General features: G+C 51.9%; 3 protein-coding genes across 3 annotated transcripts; all 3 read left to right on the plus strand.

The window, feature by feature from the left end:
* Positions 1-2,863: 2,863 nt before the first annotated feature.
* LOC102073681 (cathepsin G-like) lies at positions 2,864-5,508 on the plus strand. Its single transcript, XM_074557852.1, has 5 exons — positions 2,864-2,961; positions 3,411-3,564; positions 4,054-4,198; positions 4,316-4,573; positions 5,120-5,508. Exons 1-5 carry the CDS (start codon positions 2,904-2,906, stop codon positions 5,297-5,299), a joined length of 795 nt encoding a protein of 264 aa, XP_074413953.1. The 5' UTR covers positions 2,864-2,903; the 3' UTR covers positions 5,300-5,508.
* Positions 5,509-8,702: 3,194 nt separating this feature from the next.
* Positions 8,703-11,347, plus strand: LOC102072614 (cathepsin G-like). Its single transcript, XM_074557845.1, has 5 exons — positions 8,703-8,800; positions 9,250-9,403; positions 9,893-10,037; positions 10,155-10,412; positions 10,959-11,347. Exons 1-5 carry the CDS (start codon positions 8,743-8,745, stop codon positions 11,136-11,138), a joined length of 795 nt encoding a protein of 264 aa, XP_074413946.1. The 5' UTR covers positions 8,703-8,742; the 3' UTR covers positions 11,139-11,347.
* A 3,194-nt stretch (positions 11,348-14,541) lies between these two features.
* LOC141731547 (cathepsin G-like) lies at positions 14,542-17,045 on the plus strand. Its single transcript, XM_074557847.1, has 5 exons — positions 14,542-14,639; positions 15,089-15,242; positions 15,732-15,876; positions 15,994-16,251; positions 16,798-17,045. Exons 1-5 carry the CDS (start codon positions 14,582-14,584, stop codon positions 16,975-16,977), a joined length of 795 nt encoding a protein of 264 aa, XP_074413948.1. The 5' UTR covers positions 14,542-14,581; the 3' UTR covers positions 16,978-17,045.
* The last annotated feature ends 829 nt before the right edge of the window (positions 17,046-17,874 follow it).

Genomic DNA, 17,874 nt, shown 5'->3' on the forward strand with positions numbered 1-17,874 from the left:
CGGCAGCGTGGCACAGGAGCTGTTCTTTCCCGTGGCAGGAGCAGCGCCGAAGCGAGGCAGGGGACACAACACTCATGGGCACTGGCAGGGGCACCTGCCATGGCGATCTCTCCCGTGGCAGGAGCCACAGCTGCGCCCAGGGCCGCAATCTCTCCTTCAGCAGCTGATGCCACACTGTAGCAGACCCCATGGAGCTTAGGAGAGATCCATGGAGGCCTTAGACTTAACTGTAGGAACTGCTGAGTCATGAGGACACAGCAAAATAAGCTCCTGTCTTTTTCTATCCCTGGCCCCATAGCTTATCTCTGTAACCTCATAGGTCACTTCTCCCTGACCCTTTCTATTCGACAAGTTTGGATCCCCCTATACCCTATAAAAGGGGCTGTTTTAGCCCATTCAACAGAAGAAGAGCAGTCGCTGGAACCCTTCGCAGACTCCACAATAAACCATCGCTGTGGAACCACCAGGACCTCTCCTTCTCCTCTCTTGCATCTGCTTCTGCCTCAGCCAAAGGCGCCCTAGCAAGCAAGCAAAGAGCAGAAATCCTAAGAGAGCTGAGAATCACCAAAGAGCTGACAATCACTAAGCTTGCTAAGGGCAGCCTGCGGCGGCTGCGAGCTGACTGGGTATTGGGGCACTCTGTCTCCCAGAGGGACTGGGTTATCCGGACTATCCTGCATCGCTCGGTGATAAGGCCAAGATCAGGGACTTATCCCCATGTGGGTGTTCCTCTTTCTCGCGGTGCAGAGCGGTGCTGGCTGCCAAGAGCTGCCCCACGTGGATGCCGGCAGAGCGCGGGTGGAGCGCGGAATCCACGCAGCTCAAAGAGGGCCAGTGGGAGAGTGCGCAAAAGAGAAAAACAGTGGCTTTAACGCAAGAGGGGATGGAATCCTGGGATGGGACTGTCTGGCTTGCTAGGAAGGGCCTGGGGACACATGTATACATAGCCTAGAGCGGGACAGTCACAGATCCTGGAGGTTTCACTGACTGGGCTCATGGCCAAAGGACGGTCATGGAAACAGGGGCTGAGTCCCTTCCAGGCTGTAACACTGACCCAGAGCTGCCAGGGAGGACTCAGAGAGGGCCCAGGCAGGGCTGCTCCCTTCTCATGGGGACACCCTGAGCCTGGTCCTCAGCTGAGCTCCAGCTGTGTCTCAGCCAGCCCTGCACCTGCCCAGGGCACCTGCTGGTCTGGACTGGGCTCACAGAATGACTCCCCAGCTGCACCTCAGACTTCTTCACCACCATGGACTTATCAGATTCCCTAGAACATCAGGGCTGAGGTCATGAGGCTCCTACTGGCCTTGTCCCTTTATGACCCTGACTGGCGGTTTCTTATTTCTCAAGGACACCTCTGATGGCAGTTAGCTCCTCTGATAAAAAACAGGAACTTTGCCTGTCCCTGGCCAGCTCTCTTCATTGCTATCAGAGGACAGGGGGAAACAAAAAACCATCAAAAAACATCAAGATAGAAGCAGCCGACCCACGCAGGGTCCCAGGGGCTCTCTCCAAACGTCTCTGATGGGATATGCACTCAACACACACCCCTTTTCTCTCTCTGTGCACTGTTGGTGCTCTAAACCAGCTCAGATCTCTCCAGCGTTTTTAGAAAATTTTTTCTAGGGTGACGTAATGATGCTTGTATCCCCAGTCACTGTTCTCTTTATGCTCGATATTATGTTCTGTGCCTTCAAGATTGGCTTGAAAGAGTGAAAGTTTTGTTTTGGATTTGTTATCAGCCGCTTCCCCACAGCTGGAAAGACACAGAGACAGGGCAGTACATGGTGCTGCTTTTGCTTTTTGCCTGGCTTTTTGCTTTGAGTTTTGCTTTGCTCCTTCTTTTCTTCTGCTCATTAGTTAGTTAAGCTAAGCATTCCGATTTTTCCCTGGACTGTTTTCCTTTCCCATTTTTGGACCTACTCGAAGCTGCTCTGGAGTGGGGCCTGGGAAACACTGAGAGTTTGCACCTTGTGTCTGCAGCAGCTACCCCAGCACCCCAGGGATTGATAACAGAGTAACCACCCCCAAGAGAGCCTTTCTGAATTTGTCATCTTTTCCAGAGCGGTGAAAGAGTGGTGTCATCCAGTATGGTTCATTTTGTGTCCTGGGGGGTGCTGTGCCTGTTAAATAAACAGGTTCTTTCCACTTCTCTCCAAGGAATCCTTCCCGACTTGGTTTTGGGAAGGGACTGTGGGGGTTTGGTTTCTGGAGGGGTCCCCTGTGGAGGTTTTCTTCCAAATTTGCCTTCAACCAGGACACCAGGGCACCTGCTGGTCTGGACTGGGCTCACAGAACGACTCCCCAGCTGCACCTCAGACTTCCTCATCACCATGGACTTGTCAGATTACCTAGAACATCAGGGCTGAGGTCAAGAGGCCCCAACTGGCCTTGTCCCTTAGTGACCCTGACTGGCAGTTTCTGATTTCCCAAGGACATCTCTGATGGCAGTTAGCCCCTCTGATAAAAGAAACAGGAACTTTGCCTGACCTTGGCCAGTGCTCCCCATTGCTTTCAGAGGATGGGGGGAAACAAAAAAAAACCAAAAAAAACCCCAAAATTCAGACAGAATCAGCCCACATGCAGAGTCCCAGAGGCCCTCTCCAAAGGTCTCTGATGGGAGACATACTCAACAGTCAGCCCTTTCCTCTCCCTGGGCACTGTGGCTGCTCTCAACCAGCCCAGATCTCTCCATTTTTTGAGAAGATTGCGACAAAACCGCAGAGAATGTTTCATGAGACCCTCACCAAGCCACAGTTTGGGGGTTGTGGGAACAAAAGCAGTAAATGACACGGCCACAGGTTTCCAGTGTCAGCTCAGCATGACATATATAGATGTCGTCATTCTGTTCCTCTGCCCTGCCTGGCCACAGCCACTGCTTTGGCTCTTCAGGACAGTGGTGGGAGATGCTGCTGCTCCTTCTGCTCACAAATGCTTTTGTCCTTCTGCCCTGGGCTGGGGCTGGTGAGTACACACAGATGGGACTTAGACAGGAACATGCAAGGGTACAGATGGACTCTGAGCAGTCAATCTCAGGCAAGGCTCCTGCCTCACCTTCTCTCCTGGCTCTACTCTCCTGCTTTTCTCTCTCCTCTCATCTCCCAGCTCAGCCTGTGCCTGAAGCCAGTGAGGCATTAGAGGCACTAGAGCTGTGCCCTTGATGGCATTGGAGTCATCCAGAGGCAGGGGTGGTCAGACCCCAGACAGTGCTGCTTGTCTTTCTCTGCATTGTGCCCCAGCAATGCTTTGGACAGCCCCAGGAAGGAGAGTTGTTGGGATCACTGGCACTGGCATTAGAGGACGAGCCTTTCCTTTCATGCAGCACCAAACTTGACAGGAAAGAGCAGCATATAAACATTTATTATAACATTTATATTTAACATTCATATTAACATTTCCTCTCTCTCTTCCAGGAAGGATCATTGGTGGACGAGAAGCTAAGCCCCACTCCAGACCCTACATGGCGTTTTTGGAAATTCAAAGTGGCTTAGATGTTTTTATCTGTGGAGGGTTCCTGATTCGCCCAGACGCAGTGCTCTCAGCAGCTCACTGTGTGGATAAAAAATGGTAAGACTCCATTGTTCTTGCACAGGTGATTTTTTCCAGTCTTACACAATCCCAGAGTGCCTCAGCCCTGATCCAGGCTGAAACAGAACCCTGTGTTTCTTCAGGCAGAGCAGGCATCTCTGGAGCTGAGCTCCCCTCTGTGAGTGCAGGAATTGTCTGCCTGGTTGGGGCTGAGTGTCCTTGGGGACAGGAATGCTCCCAGGGGTCTCCAGGGTCATGGTTCCTGCCATGGCTTAGGGCTGCTGCTGGAGAAGGGCTCCAGTGTGTCCCCTGCCCTGCTGCCCTTTGTGCTCAGCACGGGGCAGCTGCCAGCTGTGTCAGTGTGGGGTGAGGGATCCTCAGCTGGGCTCGGGAAGGAACCCAGGGGAGAGAGGACAACTTGCTGAGAGCTGCTCTGGGGAGGTTTCTCCAACACCACCTCCCTCCAGCCACCTGCCCTGGGGGCTGTTCCTGTCAATGCAGCTGGAATGTCTTGGTGTTTCCTGGCAGGACGATAGTGAGCGTCACTGTGATTCTGGGAGCCCACCACATAAGTAGCCAAGAACCAAGCCAGCAGGAGATCCCTGTTGAAAAATGGGTCATTCATCCTCAATATTCCCGTAAAGGCTACAAAAATGACATCATGCTGCTGAAGGTATGGCCCAACAGATCCTTCCTGCCTGAGGGATCTCCCCCTCCTCACCTCCCCAAACTCTCAACTTGCTCCTCATGCTTTGCTGTCTCTAACCTCCATGTTCTCTCTGCCTGACAGCTGAAGAAAAAAGCCAAGATCAATGAGTATGTGCAATGTATCTCCATTGCCAAGGCAAATGAACATGTGAGAGCAGGAGATTTATGCACGGTGTCTGGCTGGGGCCGGACATCTCTGAACCTGCCGCCGAGTGATGTCTTGAGAGAGGTGGAACTGAAGGTGCAAAAGGAGGAGATCTGTCAGCAGGTTTTCCTTTACTATCAGCCTCACTCTATGATCTGTGTTGGTGATGAAAACAATAAAAAAGCATCTTACAAGGTACGTGTTGTTTTGGGCTGCAAGCTTGGGAAGAGCTTGGGATTGGAAATTCAGATTAGTTCCGAGGTGAAAGCAAAAGGACAGCAGAATGAACCACGACCTTCAGAATGATGAGCTGAGGGCCCTCACAGAAAATCTGAAGCTGATGTGCTCCCTGAATTGGGGTGCATTTTCCTAAATATCAGCAACATTTGCTTTTTTACATACTTGGGGATGTTCTCCCCAGCCTAACCAGTGCTTTGGTGTGTAAATTCCTTGTGATATCCTTTCTCTTATGGGTTGGATATTTCCCCATGTCTAAAGTAGGTCACTGTTCTTCTTTTGAGTTTTTGAATCTCATAGAGCCTCCAGGCGTAAATTGTTTCATGGGTGGGCTTAGAGGAGTAGTGAGGCAGCTACAAACACTGAGAGCTGTGTCTGGAGGGAGGGAGGTGCTGGGAAGAGGAGGTTCTTCACCTGGAGGGAGGGAAGAGGAAACTTGCTGCTTAAGGCAGGGAGAGCTGAGCTGTGGCATGTCTGACCCCTCTCACTCCTTTCATGGCACAGGGTGATTCTGGTGGCCCATTAGTCTGCAATAAGAAGGCTCATGGCATCGTTTCTTATGGACCTGTGCACAACATCTTCCCTGAGGCATTCACCAGGATCTCGTACTTTGAGCCCTGGATCCATCAGCAGCTGAAGAGGTTTTCTCTCCAAGATATTCCTTGCTTTCCGTTGTCTGAATAAAATGCTCATTGCCCCTTCTCCACGATGCATCCAACACCTGCTGGTGCTCACAAGCTCCCAGGGGCAGCTGAAGTGGTGTCATAGAAGCCCCTGTGGTGCAGGCACAGGCTTTGGCACTAAGGAGAGTCTCCGTGGCAAGCTGTAAAAGCAAGTCCGAAGTGCACCCAGCTTCCCATTGCTCCCTTCCTTTCACTGCTGCTCCAGCTCTGCTTGTGGCCATCAATAAAAGTATGTTCAAACTCACTTGTGTCTGCAGCCTTCTTGGCAGATGGATTCAAACCCTCAGTGTGAGAATGAGGAGGTGACTGATGTTGTGTCCTTGATTGTGGTTGTTGATCGGCAGATGTGCCAGGACCATGTGTGGTCCTTGAGTGGCTGCGTGCTGCCAGCAGTCCGGATCACAGTTCAGCCACTGGCTGGGGTTCTAAACCACCAGAGGCATCCAATAATTGTCGACCCAACACCAAAGGATCAGGGCAAAGGAAAATAGGAAGGACTCTTTGCTTGCTTCTTCGAGCTGCTTTAGTTCTTTCCTGTGCAGAAGCGGTGTCGGGCTGGCGCCGCGTGGAATCGGCAGCGCGGCACAGGAGCTGTTCTTTCCCGTGGCAGGAGCAGCGCCAAAGCGAGGCAGGGGACACAACACTCGTGGGCAGGGGCAGGGGCAGCGGCAGCGATCTCTCCCGTGGCAGCTGATGCCACACTGTAGCAGACCCCATGCAGCTGAGGAGAGCACCCATGGAGGCCTTAGATTTAACTGTAGGAACTGCTGAGTCATGAGGAGACAGCAAAATAAGCTCCTATCTTCTTCTACCCTTGGCCCCATTGCTTATCTCTGTAACCTCATAGGTCACTTTCTCCTGACCCTTTCTATTGGACAAGTTTGGATTCCCCTATACCCTATAAAAAGGGGCTGTTTTAGCCCATTTTACAGAAGAAGAGCTGTCACTGGAACCCTTTGCAGACTCCACAATAAACCATTGCTGTGGAACCGCCAGGACCTCTCCTTCTCCTCTCTCGCATCTGCTTCTGCCTCAGACAAAGGCGCCCTAGCAAGCAACCAAAGAGCTGAAATCCTAAGAGAGCTGAGAATCACCAAAGAGCTGAGAATCACTGAGCTTGCTAAGGGCAGCCTGCGGCGGCTGCGAGCTGACTGGGTATTGGGGCACTCTGTCTGCCAGAGGGACTGGGTTATCCGGACTATCCTGCATCGCTCGGTGATAAGGCCAAGATCAGGGACTTATCCCCATGTGGGTGTTCTTCTTTCTCGCTGTGCAGAGCAGTGCTGGCTGCCAAGAGCTGCCCCACGCGGGTGTCGGCAGAGCGCGGGTGGAGCGCGGAATCCACGCGGCCCAAAGAGGGGCAGTGGGAGCGTGCGCAAAAGAGAAAAACAGTGGCTTTAACGCAAGAGGGGATGGAATCCTGGGATGGGACTGTCTGGCTTGCTAGGAGGGGTCTGGGGGGACACATGTAAACATAGCCTAGAGCGGGACAGTCACAGATCCTGGAGGTTTCATTGGCTGGGCTCATGGCCAAAGGAGGGTCATGGAAACAGGGGCTGAGTCCCTTCCAGGCTGTAACACTGACCCAGAGCTGCCAGGGAGGACTCAGAGAGGGCCCAGGCACGGCTGCTCCCTTCTCATGGGGACACCCTGAGCCTGGTCCTCGCCTGAGCTCCAGCTGAGCTCCAGCTGTGTCTCAGCCAGCCCTGCACCTGCCCAGAGCACCTGCTGGTCTGGACTGGGCTCACAGAATGACTCCCCAGCTGCACCTCAGACTTTCGCATCACCATGGACTTGTCAGATTCCCTAGAACATCAGGGCTGAGGTCATGAGGCTCCTACTGCCTTGTCCCTTGGTGACCCTGACTGGCGGTTTCTTATTTCCCAAGGACACCTCTGATGGCAGTTAGCCCCTTTGATAAAAAACAGGAACTTTGCCTGTCCCTGGCCAGCTCACCTCATTGCTATCAGAGGACAGGGGGAAACAAAAAACCATCAAAAAACATCAAGATAGAAGCAGCCGACCCACGCAGGGTCCCAGGGGCTCTCTCCAAACGTCTCTGATGGGATATGCACTCAACACACACCCCTTTTCTCTCTCTGTGCACTGTTGGTGCTCTAAACCAGCTCAGATCTCTCCAGCGTTTTTAGAAAATTTTTTCTAGGGTGACGTAATGATGCTTGTATCCCCAGTCACTGTTCTCTTTATGCTCGATATTATGTTCTGTGCCTTCAAGATTGGCTTGAAAGAGTGAAAGTTTTGTTTTGGATTTGTTATCAGCCGCTTCCCCACAGCTGGAAAGACACAGAGACAGGGCAGTACATGGTGCTGCTTTTGCTTTTTGCCTGGCTTTTTGCTTTGAGTTTTGCTTTGCTCCTTCTTTTCTTCTGCTCATTAGTTAGTTAAGCTAAGCATTCCGATTTTTCCCTGGACTGTTTTCCTTTCCCATTTTTGGACCTACTCGAAGCTGCTCTGGAGTGGGGCCTGGGAAACACTGAGAGTTTGCACCTTGTGTCTGCAGCAGCTACCCCAGCACCCCAGGGATTGATAACAGAGTAACCACCCCCAAGAGAGCCTTTCTGAATTTGTCATCTTTTCCAGAGCGGTGAAAGAGTGGTGTCATCCAGTATGGTTCATTTTGTGTCCTGGGGGGTGCTGTGCCTGTTAAATAAACAGGTTCTTTCCACTTCTCTCCAAGGAATCCTTCCCGACTTGGTTTTGGGAAGGGACTGTGGGGGTTTGGTTTCTGGAGGGGTCCCCTGTGGAGGTTTTCTTCCAAATTTGCCTTCAACCAGGACACCAGGGCACCTGCTGGTCTGGACTGGGCTCACAGAACGACTCCCCAGCTGCACCTCAGACTTCCTCATCACCATGGACTTGTCAGATCCCCTAGAACATCAGGGCTGAGGTCAAGAGGCCCCAACTGGCCTTGTCCCTTAGTGACCCTGACTGGCAGTTTCTGATTTCCCAAGGACATCTCTGATGGCAGTTAGCCCCTCTGATAAAAGAAACAGGAACTTTGCCTGACCTTGGCCAGTGCTCCCCATTGCTTTCAGAGGATGGGGGGAAACAAAAAAAAACCAAAAAAAACCCCAAAATTCAGACAGAATCAGCCCACATGCAGAGTCCCAGAGGCCCTCTCCAAAGGTCTCTGATGGGAGACATACTCAACAGTCAGCCCTTTCCTCTCCCTGGGCACTGTGGCTGCTCTCAACCAGCCCAGATCTCTCCATTTTTTGAGAAGATTGCGACAAAACCGCAGAGAATGTTTCATGAGACCCTCACCAAGCCACAGTTTGGGGGTTGTGGGAACAAAAGCAGTAAATGACACGGCCACAGGTTTCCAGTGTCAGCTCAGCATGACATATATAGATGTCGTCATTCTGTTCCTCTGCCCTGCCTGGCCACAGCCACTGCTTTGGCTCTTCAGGACAGTGGTGGGAGATGCTGCTGCTCCTTCTGCTCACAAATGCTTTTGTCCTTCTGCCCTGGGCTGGGGCTGGTGAGTACACACAGATGGGACTTAGACAGGAACATGCAAGGGTACAGATGGACTCTGAGCAGTCAATCTCAGGCAAGGCTCCTGCCTCACCTTCTCTCCTGGCTCTACTCTCCTGCTTTTCTCTCTCCTCTCATCTCCCAGCTCAGCCTGTGCCTGAAGCCAGTGAGGCATTAGAGGCACTAGAGCTGTGCCCTTGATGGCATTGGAGTCATCCAGAGGCAGGGGTGGTCAGACCCCAGACAGTGCTGCTTGTCTTTCTCTGCATTGTGCCCCAGCAATGCTTTGGACAGCCCCAGGAAGGAGAGTTGTTGGGATCACTGGCACTGGCATTAGAGGACGAGCCTTTCCTTTCATGCAGCACCAAACTTGACAGGAAAGAGCAGCATATAAACATTTATTATAACATTTATATTTAACATTCATATTAACATTTCCTCTCTCTCTTCCAGGAAGGATCATTGGTGGACGAGAAGCTAAGCCCCACTCCAGACCCTACATGGCGTTTTTGGAAATTCAAAGTGGCTTAGATGTTTTTATCTGTGGAGGGTTCCTGATTCGCCCAGACGCAGTGCTCTCAGCAGCTCACTGTGTGGATAAAAAATGGTAAGACTCCATTGTTCTTGCACAGGTGATTTTTTCCAGTCTTACACAATCCCAGAGTGCCTCAGCCCTGATCCAGGCTGAAACAGAACCCTGTGTTTCTTCAGGCAGAGCAGGCATCTCTGGAGCTGAGCTCCCCTCTGTGAGTGCAGGAATTGTCTGCCTGGTTGGGGCTGAGTGTCCTTGGGGACAGGAATGCTCCCAGGGGTCTCCAGGGTCATGGTTCCTGCCATGGCTTAGGGCTGCTGCTGGAGAAGGGCTCCAGTGTGTCCCCTGCCCTGCTGCCCTTTGTGCTCAGCACGGGGCAGCTGCCAGCTGTGTCAGTGTGGGGTGAGGGATCCTCAGATGGGCTCGGGAAGGAACCCAGGGGAGAGAGGACAACTTGCTGAGAGCTGCTCTGGGGAGGTTTCTCCAACACCACCTCCCTCCAGCCACCTGCCCTGGGGGCTGTTCCTGTCAATGCAGCTGGAATGTCTTGGTGTTTCCTGGCAGGACGATAGTGAGCGTCACTGTGATTCTGGGAGCCCACCACATAAGTAGCCAAGAACCAAGCCAGCAGGAGATCCCTGTTGAAAAATGGGTCATTCATCCTCAATATTCCCGTAAAGGCTACAAAAATGACATCATGCTGCTGAAGGTATGGCCCAACAGATCCTTCCTGCCTGAGGGATCTCCCCCTCCTCACCTCCCCAAACTCTCAACTTGCTCCTCATGCTTTGCTGTCTCTAACCTCCATGTTCTCTCTGCCTGACAGCTGAAGAAAAAAGCCAAGATCAATGAGTATGTGCAATGTATCTCCATTGCCAAGGCAAATGAACATGTGAGAGCAGGAGATTTATGCACGGTGTCTGGCTGGGGCCGGACATCTCTGAACCTGCCGCCGAGTGATGTCTTGAGAGAGGTGGAACTGAAGGTGCAAAAGGAGGAGATCTGTCAGCAGGTTTTCCTTTACTATCAGCCTCACTCTATGATCTGTGTTGGTGATGAAAACAATAAAAAAGCATCTTACAAGGTACGTGTTGTTTTGGGCTGCAAGCTTGGGAAGAGCTTGGGATTGGAAATTCAGATTAGTTCCGAGGTGAAAGCAAAAGGACAGCAGAATGAACCACGACCTTCAGAATGATGAGCTGAGGGCCCTCACAGAAAATCTGAAGCTGATGTGCTCCCTGAATTGGGGTGCATTTTCCTAAATATCAGCAACATTTGCTTTTTTACATACTTGGGGATGTTCTCCCCAGCCTAACCAGTGCTTTGGTGTGTAAATTCCTTGTGATATCCTTTCTCTTATGGGTTGGATATTTCCCCATGTCTAAAGTAGGTCACTGTTCTTCTTTTGAGTTTTTGAATCTCATAGAGCCTCCAGGCGTAAATTGTTTCATGGGTGGGCTTAGAGGAGTAGTGAGGCAGCTACAAACACTGAGAGCTGTGTCTGGAGGGAGGGAGGTGCTGGGAAGAGGAGGTTCTTCACCTGGAGGGAGGGAAGAGGAAACTTGCTGCTTAAGGCAGGGAGAGCTGAGCTGTGGCATGTCTGACCCCTCTCACTCCTTTCATGGCACAGGGTGATTCTGGTGGCCCATTAGTCTGCAATAAGAAGGCTCATGGCATCGTTTCTTATGGACCTGTGCACAACATCTTCCCTGAGGCATTCACCAGGATCTCGTACTTTGAGCCCTGGATCCATCAGCAGCTGAAGAGGTTTTCTCTCCAAGATATTCCTTGCTTTCCGTTGTCTGAATAAAATGCTCATTGCCCCTTCTCCACGATGCATCCAACACCTGCTGGTGCTCACAAGCTCCCAGGGGCAGCTGAAGTGGTGTCATAGAAGCCCCTGTGGTGCAGGCACAGGCTTTGGCACTAAGGAGAGTCTCCGTGGCAAGCTGTAAAAGCAAGTCCGAAGTGCACCCAGCTTCCCATTGCTCCCTTCCTTTCACTGCTGCTCCAGCTCTGCTTGTGGCCATCAATAAAAGTATGTTCAAACTCACTTGTGTCTGCAGCCTTCTTGGCAGATGGATTCAAACCCTCAGTGTGAGAATGAGGAGGTGACTGATGTTGTGTCCTTGATTGTGGTTGTTGATCGGCAGATGTGCCAGGACCATGTGTGGTCCTTGAGTGGCTGCGTGCTGCCAGCAGTCCGGATCACAGTTCAGCCACTGGCTGGGGTTCTAAACCACCAGAGGCATCCAATAATTGTCGACCCAACACCAAAGGATCAGGGCAAAGGAAAATAGGAAGGACTCTTTGCTTGCTTCTTCGAGCTGCTTTAGTTCTTTCCTGTGCAGAAGCGGTGTCGGGCTGGCGCCGCGTGGAATCGGCAGCGCGGCACAGGAGCTGTTCTTTCCCGTGGCAGGAGCAGCGCCAAAGCGAGGCAGGGGACACAACACTCGTGGGCAGGGGCAGGGGCAGCGGCAGCGATCTCTCCCGTGGCAGCTGATGCCACACTGTAGCAGACCCCATGCAGCTGAGGAGAGCACCCATGGAGGCCTTAGATTTAACTGTAGGAACTGCTGAGTCATGAGGAGACAGCAAAATAAGCTCCTATCTTCTTCTACCCTTGGCCCCATTGCTTATCTCTGTAACCTCATAGGTCACTTTCTCCTGACCCTTTCTATTGGACAAGTTTGGATTCCCCTATACCCTATAAAAAGGGGCTGTTTTAGCCCATTTTACAGAAGAAGAGCTGTCACTGGAACCCTTTGCAGACTCCACAATAAACCATTGCTGTGGAACCGCCAGGACCTCTCCTTCTCCTCTCTCGCATCTGCTTCTGCCTCAGACAAAGGCGCCCTAGCAAGCAACCAAAGAGCTGAAATCCTAAGAGAGCTGAGAATCACCAAAGAGCTGAGAATCACTGAGCTTGCTAAGGGCAGCCTGCGGCGGCTGCGAGCTGACTGGGTATTGGGGCACTCTGTCTGCCAGAGGGACTGGGTTATCCGGACTATCCTGCATCGCTCGGTGATAAGGCCAAGATCAGGGACTTATCCCCATGTGGGTGTTCTTCTTTCTCGCTGTGCAGAGCAGTGCTGGCTGCCAAGAGCTGCCCCACGCGGGTGTCGGCAGAGCGCGGGTGGAGCGCGGAATCCACGCGGCCCAAAGAGGGGCAGTGGGAGCGTGCGCAAAAGAGAAAAACAGTGGCTTTAACGCAAGAGGGGATGGAATCCTGGGATGGGACTGTCTGGCTTGCTAGGAGGGGTCTGGGGGGACACATGTAAACATAGCCTAGAGCGGGACAGTCACAGATCCTGGAGGTTTCATTGGCTGGGCTCATGGCCAAAGGAGGGTCATGGAAACAGGGGCTGAGTCCCTTCCAGGCTGTAACACTGACCCAGAGCTGCCAGGGAGGACTCAGAGAGGGCCCAGGCACGGCTGCTCCCTTCTCATGGGGACACCCTGAGCCTGGTCCTCGCCTGAGCTCCAGCTGAGCTCCAGCTGTGTCTCAGCCAGCCCTGCACCTGCCCAGAGCACCTGCTGGTCTGGACTGGGCTCACAGAATGACTCCCCAGCTGCACCTCAGACTTTCGCATCACCATGGACTTGTCAGATTCCCTAGAACATCAGGGCTGAGGTCATGAGGCTCCTACTGCCTTGTCCCTTGGTGACCCTGACTGGCGGTTTCTTATTTCCCAAGGACACCTCTGATGGCAGTTAGCCCCTTTGATAAAAAACAGGAACTTTGCCTGTCCCTGGCCAGCTCACCTCATTGCTATCAGAGGACAGGGGGAAACAAAAAACCATCAAAAAACATCAAGATAGAAGCAGCCGACCCACGCAGGGTCCCAGGGGCTCTCTCCAAACGTCTCTGATGGGATATGCACTCAACACACACCCCTTTTCTCTCTCTGTGCACTGTTGGTGCTCTAAACCAGCTCAGATCTCTCCAGCGTTTTTAGAAAATTTTTTCTAGGGTGACGTAATGATGCTTGTATCCCCAGTCACTGTTCTCTTTATGCTCGATATTATGTTCTGTGCCTTCAAGATTGGCTTGAAAGAGTGAAAGTTTTGTTTTGGATTTGTTATCAGCCGCTTCCCCACAGCTGGAAAGACACAGAGACAGGGCAGTACATGGTGCTGCTTTTGCTTTTTGCCTGGCTTTTTGCTTTGAGTTTTGCTTTGCTCCTTCTTTTCTTCTGCTCATTAGTTAGTTAAGCTAAGCATTCCGATTTTTCCCTGGACTGTTTTCCTTTCCCATTTTTGGACCTACTCGAAGCTGCTCTGGAGTGGGGCCTGGGAAACACTGAGAGTTTGCACCTTGTGTCTGCAGCAGCTACCCCAGCACCCCAGGGATTGATAACAGAGTAACCACCCCCAAGAGAGCCTTTCTGAATTTGTCATCTTTTCCAGAGCGGTGAAAGAGTGGTGTCATCCAGTATGGTTCATTTTGTGTCCTGGGGGGTGCTGTGCCTGTTAAATAAACAGGTTCTTTCCACTTCTCTCCAAGGAATCCTTCCCGACTTGGTTTTGGGAAGGGACTGTGGGGGTTTGGTTTCTGGAGGGGTCCCCTGTGGAGGTTTTCTTCCAAATTTGCCTTCAACCAGGACACCAGGGCACCTGCTGGTCTGGACTGGGCTCACAGAACGACTCCCCAGCTGCACCTCAGACTTCCTCATCACCATGGACTTGTCAGATTACCTAGAACATCAGGGCTGAGGTCAAGAGGCCCCAACTGGCCTTGTCCCTTAGTGACCCTGACTGGCAGTTTCTGATTTCCCAAGGACATCTCTGATGGCAGTTAGCCCCTCTGATAAAAGAAACAGGAACTTTGCCTGACCTTGGCCAGTGCTCCCCATTGCTTTCAGAGGATGGGGGGAAACAAAAAAAAACCAAAAAAAACCCCAAAATTCAGACAGAATCAGCCCACATGCAGAGTCCCAGAGGCCCTCTCCAAAGGTCTCTGATGGGAGACATACTCAACAGTCAGCCCTTTCCTCTCCCTGGGCACTGTGGCTGCTCTCAACCAGCCCAGATCTCTCCATTTTTTGAGAAGATTGCGACAAAACCGCAGAGAATGTTTCATGAGACCCTCACCAAGCCACAGTTTGGGGGTTGTGGGAACAAAAGCAGTAAATGACACGGCCACAGGTTTCCAGTGTCAGCTCAGCATGACATATATAGATGTCGTCATTCTGTTCCTCTGCCCTGCCTGGCCACAGCCACTGCTTTGGCTCTTCAGGACAGTGGTGGGAGATGCTGCTGCTCCTTCTGCTCACAAATGCTTTTGTCCTTCTGCCCTGGGCTGGGGCTGGTGAGTACACACAGATGGGACTTAGACAGGAACATGCAAGGGTACAGATGGACTCTGAGCAGTCAATCTCAGGCAAGGCTCCTGCCTCACCTTCTCTCCTGGCTCTACTCTCCTGCTTTTCTCTCTCCTCTCATCTCCCAGCTCAGCCTGTGCCTGAAGCCAGTGAGGCATTAGAGGCACTAGAGCTGTGCCCTTGATGGCATTGGAGTCATCCAGAGGCAGGGGTGGTCAGACCCCAGACAGTGCTGCTTGTCTTTCTCTGCATTGTGCCCCAGCAATGCTTTGGACAGCCCCAGGAAGGAGAGTTGTTGGGATCACTGGCACTGGCATTAGAGGACGAGCCTTTCCTTTCATGCAGCACCAAACTTGACAGGAAAGAGCAGCATATAAACATTTATTATAACATTTATATTTAACATTCATATTAACATTTCCTCTCTCTCTTCCAGGAAGGATCATTGGTGGACGAGAAGCTAAGCCCCACTCCAGACCCTACATGGCGTTTTTGGAAATTCAAAGTGGCTTAGATGTTTTTATCTGTGGAGGGTTCCTGATTCGCCCAGACGCAGTGCTCTCAGCAGCTCACTGTGTGGATAAAAAATGGTAAGACTCCATTGTTCTTGCACAGGTGATTTTTTCCAGTCTTACACAATCCCAGAGTGCCTCAGCCCTGATCCAGGCTGAAACAGAACCCTGTGTTTCTTCAGGCAGAGCAGGCATCTCTGGAGCTGAGCTCCCCTCTGTGAGTGCAGGAATTGTCTGCCTGGTTGGGGCTGAGTGTCCTTGGGGACAGGAATGCTCCCAGGGGTCTCCAGGGTCATGGTTCCTGCCATGGCTTAGGGCTGCTGCTGGAGAAGGGCTCCAGTGTGTCCCCTGCCCTGCTGCCCTTTGTGCTCAGCACGGGGCAGCTGCCAGCTGTGTCAGTGTGGGGTGAGGGATCCTCAGATGGGCTCGGGAAGGAACCCAGGGGAGAGAGGACAACTTGCTGAGAGCTGCTCTGGGGAGGTTTCTCCAACACCACCTCCCTCCAGCCACCTGCCCTGGGGGCTGTTCCTGTCAATGCAGCTGGAATGTCTTGGTGTTTCCTGGCAGGACGATAGTGAGCGTCACTGTGATTCTGGGAGCCCACCACATAAGTAGCCAAGAACCAAGCCAGCAGGAGATCCCTGTTGAAAAATGGGTCATTCATCCTCAATATTCCCGTAAAGGCTACAAAAATGACATCATGCTGCTGAAGGTATGGCCCAACAGATCCTTCCTGCCTGAGGGATCTCCCCCTCCTCACCTCCCCAAACTCTCAACTTGCTCCTCATGCTTTGCTGTCTCTAACCTCCATGTTCTCTCTGCCTGACAGCTGAAGAAAAAAGCCAAGATCAATGAGTATGTGCAATGTATCTCCATTGCCAAGGCAAATGAACATGTGAGAGCAGGAGATTTATGCACGGTGTCTGGCTGGGGCCGGACATCTCTGAACCTGCCGCCGAGTGATGTCTTGAGAGAGGTGGAACTGAAGGTGCAAAAGGAGGAGATCTGTCAGCAGGTTTTCCTTTACTATCAGCCTCACTCTATGATCTGTGTTGGTGATGAAAACAATAAAAAAGCATCTTACAAGGTACGTGTTGTTTTGGGCTGCAAGCTTGGGAAGAGCTTGGGATTGGAAATTCAGATTAGTTCCGAGGTGAAAGCAAAAGGACAGCAGAATGAACCACGACCTTCAGAATGATGAGCTGAGGGCCCTCACAGAAAATCTGAAGCTGATGTGCTCCCTGAATTGGGGTGCATTTTCCTAAATATCAGCAACATTTGCTTTTTTACATACTTGGGGATGTTCTCCCCAGCCTAACCAGTGCTTTGGTGTGTAAATTCCTTGTGATATCCTTTCTCTTATGGGTTGGATATTTCCCCATGTCTAAAGTAGGTCACTGTTCTTCTTTTGAGTTTTTGAATCTCATAGAGCCTCCAGGCGTAAATTGTTTCATGGGTGGGCTTAGAGGAGTAGTGAGGCAGCTACAAACACTGAGAGCTGTGTCTGGAGGGAGGGAGGTGCTGGGAAGAGGAGGTTCTTCACCTGGAGGGAGGGAAGAGGAAACTTGCTGCTTAAGGCAGGGAGAGCTGAGCTGTGGCATGTCTGACCCCTCTCACTCCTTTCATGGCACAGGGTGATTCTGGTGGCCCATTAGTCTGCAATAAGAAGGCTCATGGCATCGTTTCTTATGGACCTGTGCACAACATCTTCCCTGAGGCATTCACCAGGATCTCGTACTTTGAGCCCTGGATCCATCAGCAGCTGAAGAGGTTTTCTCTCCAAGATATTCCTTGCTTTCCGTTGTCTGAATAAAATGCTCATTGCCCCTTCTCCACGATGCATCCAACACCTGCTGGTGCTCACAAGCTCCCAGGGGCAGCTGAAGTGGTGTCATAGAAGCCCCTGTGGTGCAGGCACAGGCTTTGGCACTAACGACAGTCTCCGTGACAAGCTGTAAAAGCAGGTCCAAAGTGCACCCAGCTTCCCATTGCTCCCTTCCTTTCACTGCTGCTCCAGCTCTGCTTGTGGCCATCAATAAAAGTATGTTCAAACTCACTTGTGTCTGCAGCCTTCTTGGCAGATGGATTCAAACCCTCAGTGTGAGAATGAGGAGGTGACTGATGTTGTGTCCTTGATTGTGGTTGTTGATCGGCAGATGTGCCAGGACCATGTGTGGTCCTTGAGTGGCTGCGTGCTGCCAGCAGTCCGGATCACAGTTCAGCCACTGGCTGGGGTTCTAAACCACCAGAGGCATCCAATAATTGTCGACCCAACACCAAAGGATCAGGGCAAAGGAAAATAGGAAGGACTCTTTGCTTGCTTCTTCGAGCTGCTTTAGTTCTTTCCTGTGCAGAAGCGGTGTCGGGCTGGCGCCGCGTGGAATCGGCAGCGCGGCACAGGAGCTGTTCTTTCCCGTGGCAGGAGCAGCGCCAAAGCGAGGCAGGGGACACAACACTCGTGGGCAGGGGCAGGGGCAGCGGCAGCGATCTCTCCCGTGGCAGCTGATGCCACACTGTAGCAGACCCCATGCAGCTGAGGAGAGCACCCATGGAGGCCTTAGACTTAACTGTAGGAACTGCTGAGTCATGAGGAGACAGCAAAATAAGCTCCTATCTTCTTCTACCCTTGGCCCCATTGCTTATCTCTGTAACCTCATAGGTCACTTTCTCCTGACCCTTTCTATTGGACAAGTTTGGATTCCCCTATACC

This window comes from Zonotrichia albicollis, chromosome 23, assembly GCF_047830755.1.
Source record: "Zonotrichia albicollis isolate bZonAlb1 chromosome 23, bZonAlb1.hap1, whole genome shotgun sequence".
NCBI lineage: Eukaryota > Metazoa > Chordata > Aves > Passeriformes > Passerellidae > Zonotrichia > Zonotrichia albicollis.

Excerpts from the sequence above, each read along its gene's own strand:
- LOC102073681 (XM_074557852.1), top strand. The coding sequence starts at position 2,904 with ATGCTGCTGCTCCTTCTGCTCACAAATGCTTTTGTCCTTCTGCCCTGG. Across the intron at positions 2,962-3,410 it reads TCTGCCCTGGGCTGGGGCTG|GAAGGATCATTGGTGGACGA; the intron begins GTGAGTACACAC and ends TCTCTCTTCCAG. Across the intron at positions 3,565-4,053 it reads CACTGTGTGGATAAAAAATG|GACGATAGTGAGCGTCACTG; the intron begins GTAAGACTCCAT and ends GTTTCCTGGCAG.
- LOC102072614 (XM_074557845.1), top strand. The coding sequence starts at position 8,743 with ATGCTGCTGCTCCTTCTGCTCACAAATGCTTTTGTCCTTCTGCCCTGG. Across the intron at positions 10,038-10,154 it reads ATGACATCATGCTGCTGAAG|CTGAAGAAAAAAGCCAAGAT; the intron begins GTATGGCCCAAC and ends TCTGCCTGACAG. Across the intron at positions 10,413-10,958 it reads ATAAAAAAGCATCTTACAAG|GGTGATTCTGGTGGCCCATT; the intron begins GTACGTGTTGTT and ends TTCATGGCACAG.
- LOC141731547 (XM_074557847.1), top strand. The coding sequence starts at position 14,582 with ATGCTGCTGCTCCTTCTGCTCACAAATGCTTTTGTCCTTCTGCCCTGG. Across the intron at positions 14,640-15,088 it reads TCTGCCCTGGGCTGGGGCTG|GAAGGATCATTGGTGGACGA; the intron begins GTGAGTACACAC and ends TCTCTCTTCCAG. Across the intron at positions 15,243-15,731 it reads CACTGTGTGGATAAAAAATG|GACGATAGTGAGCGTCACTG; the intron begins GTAAGACTCCAT and ends GTTTCCTGGCAG.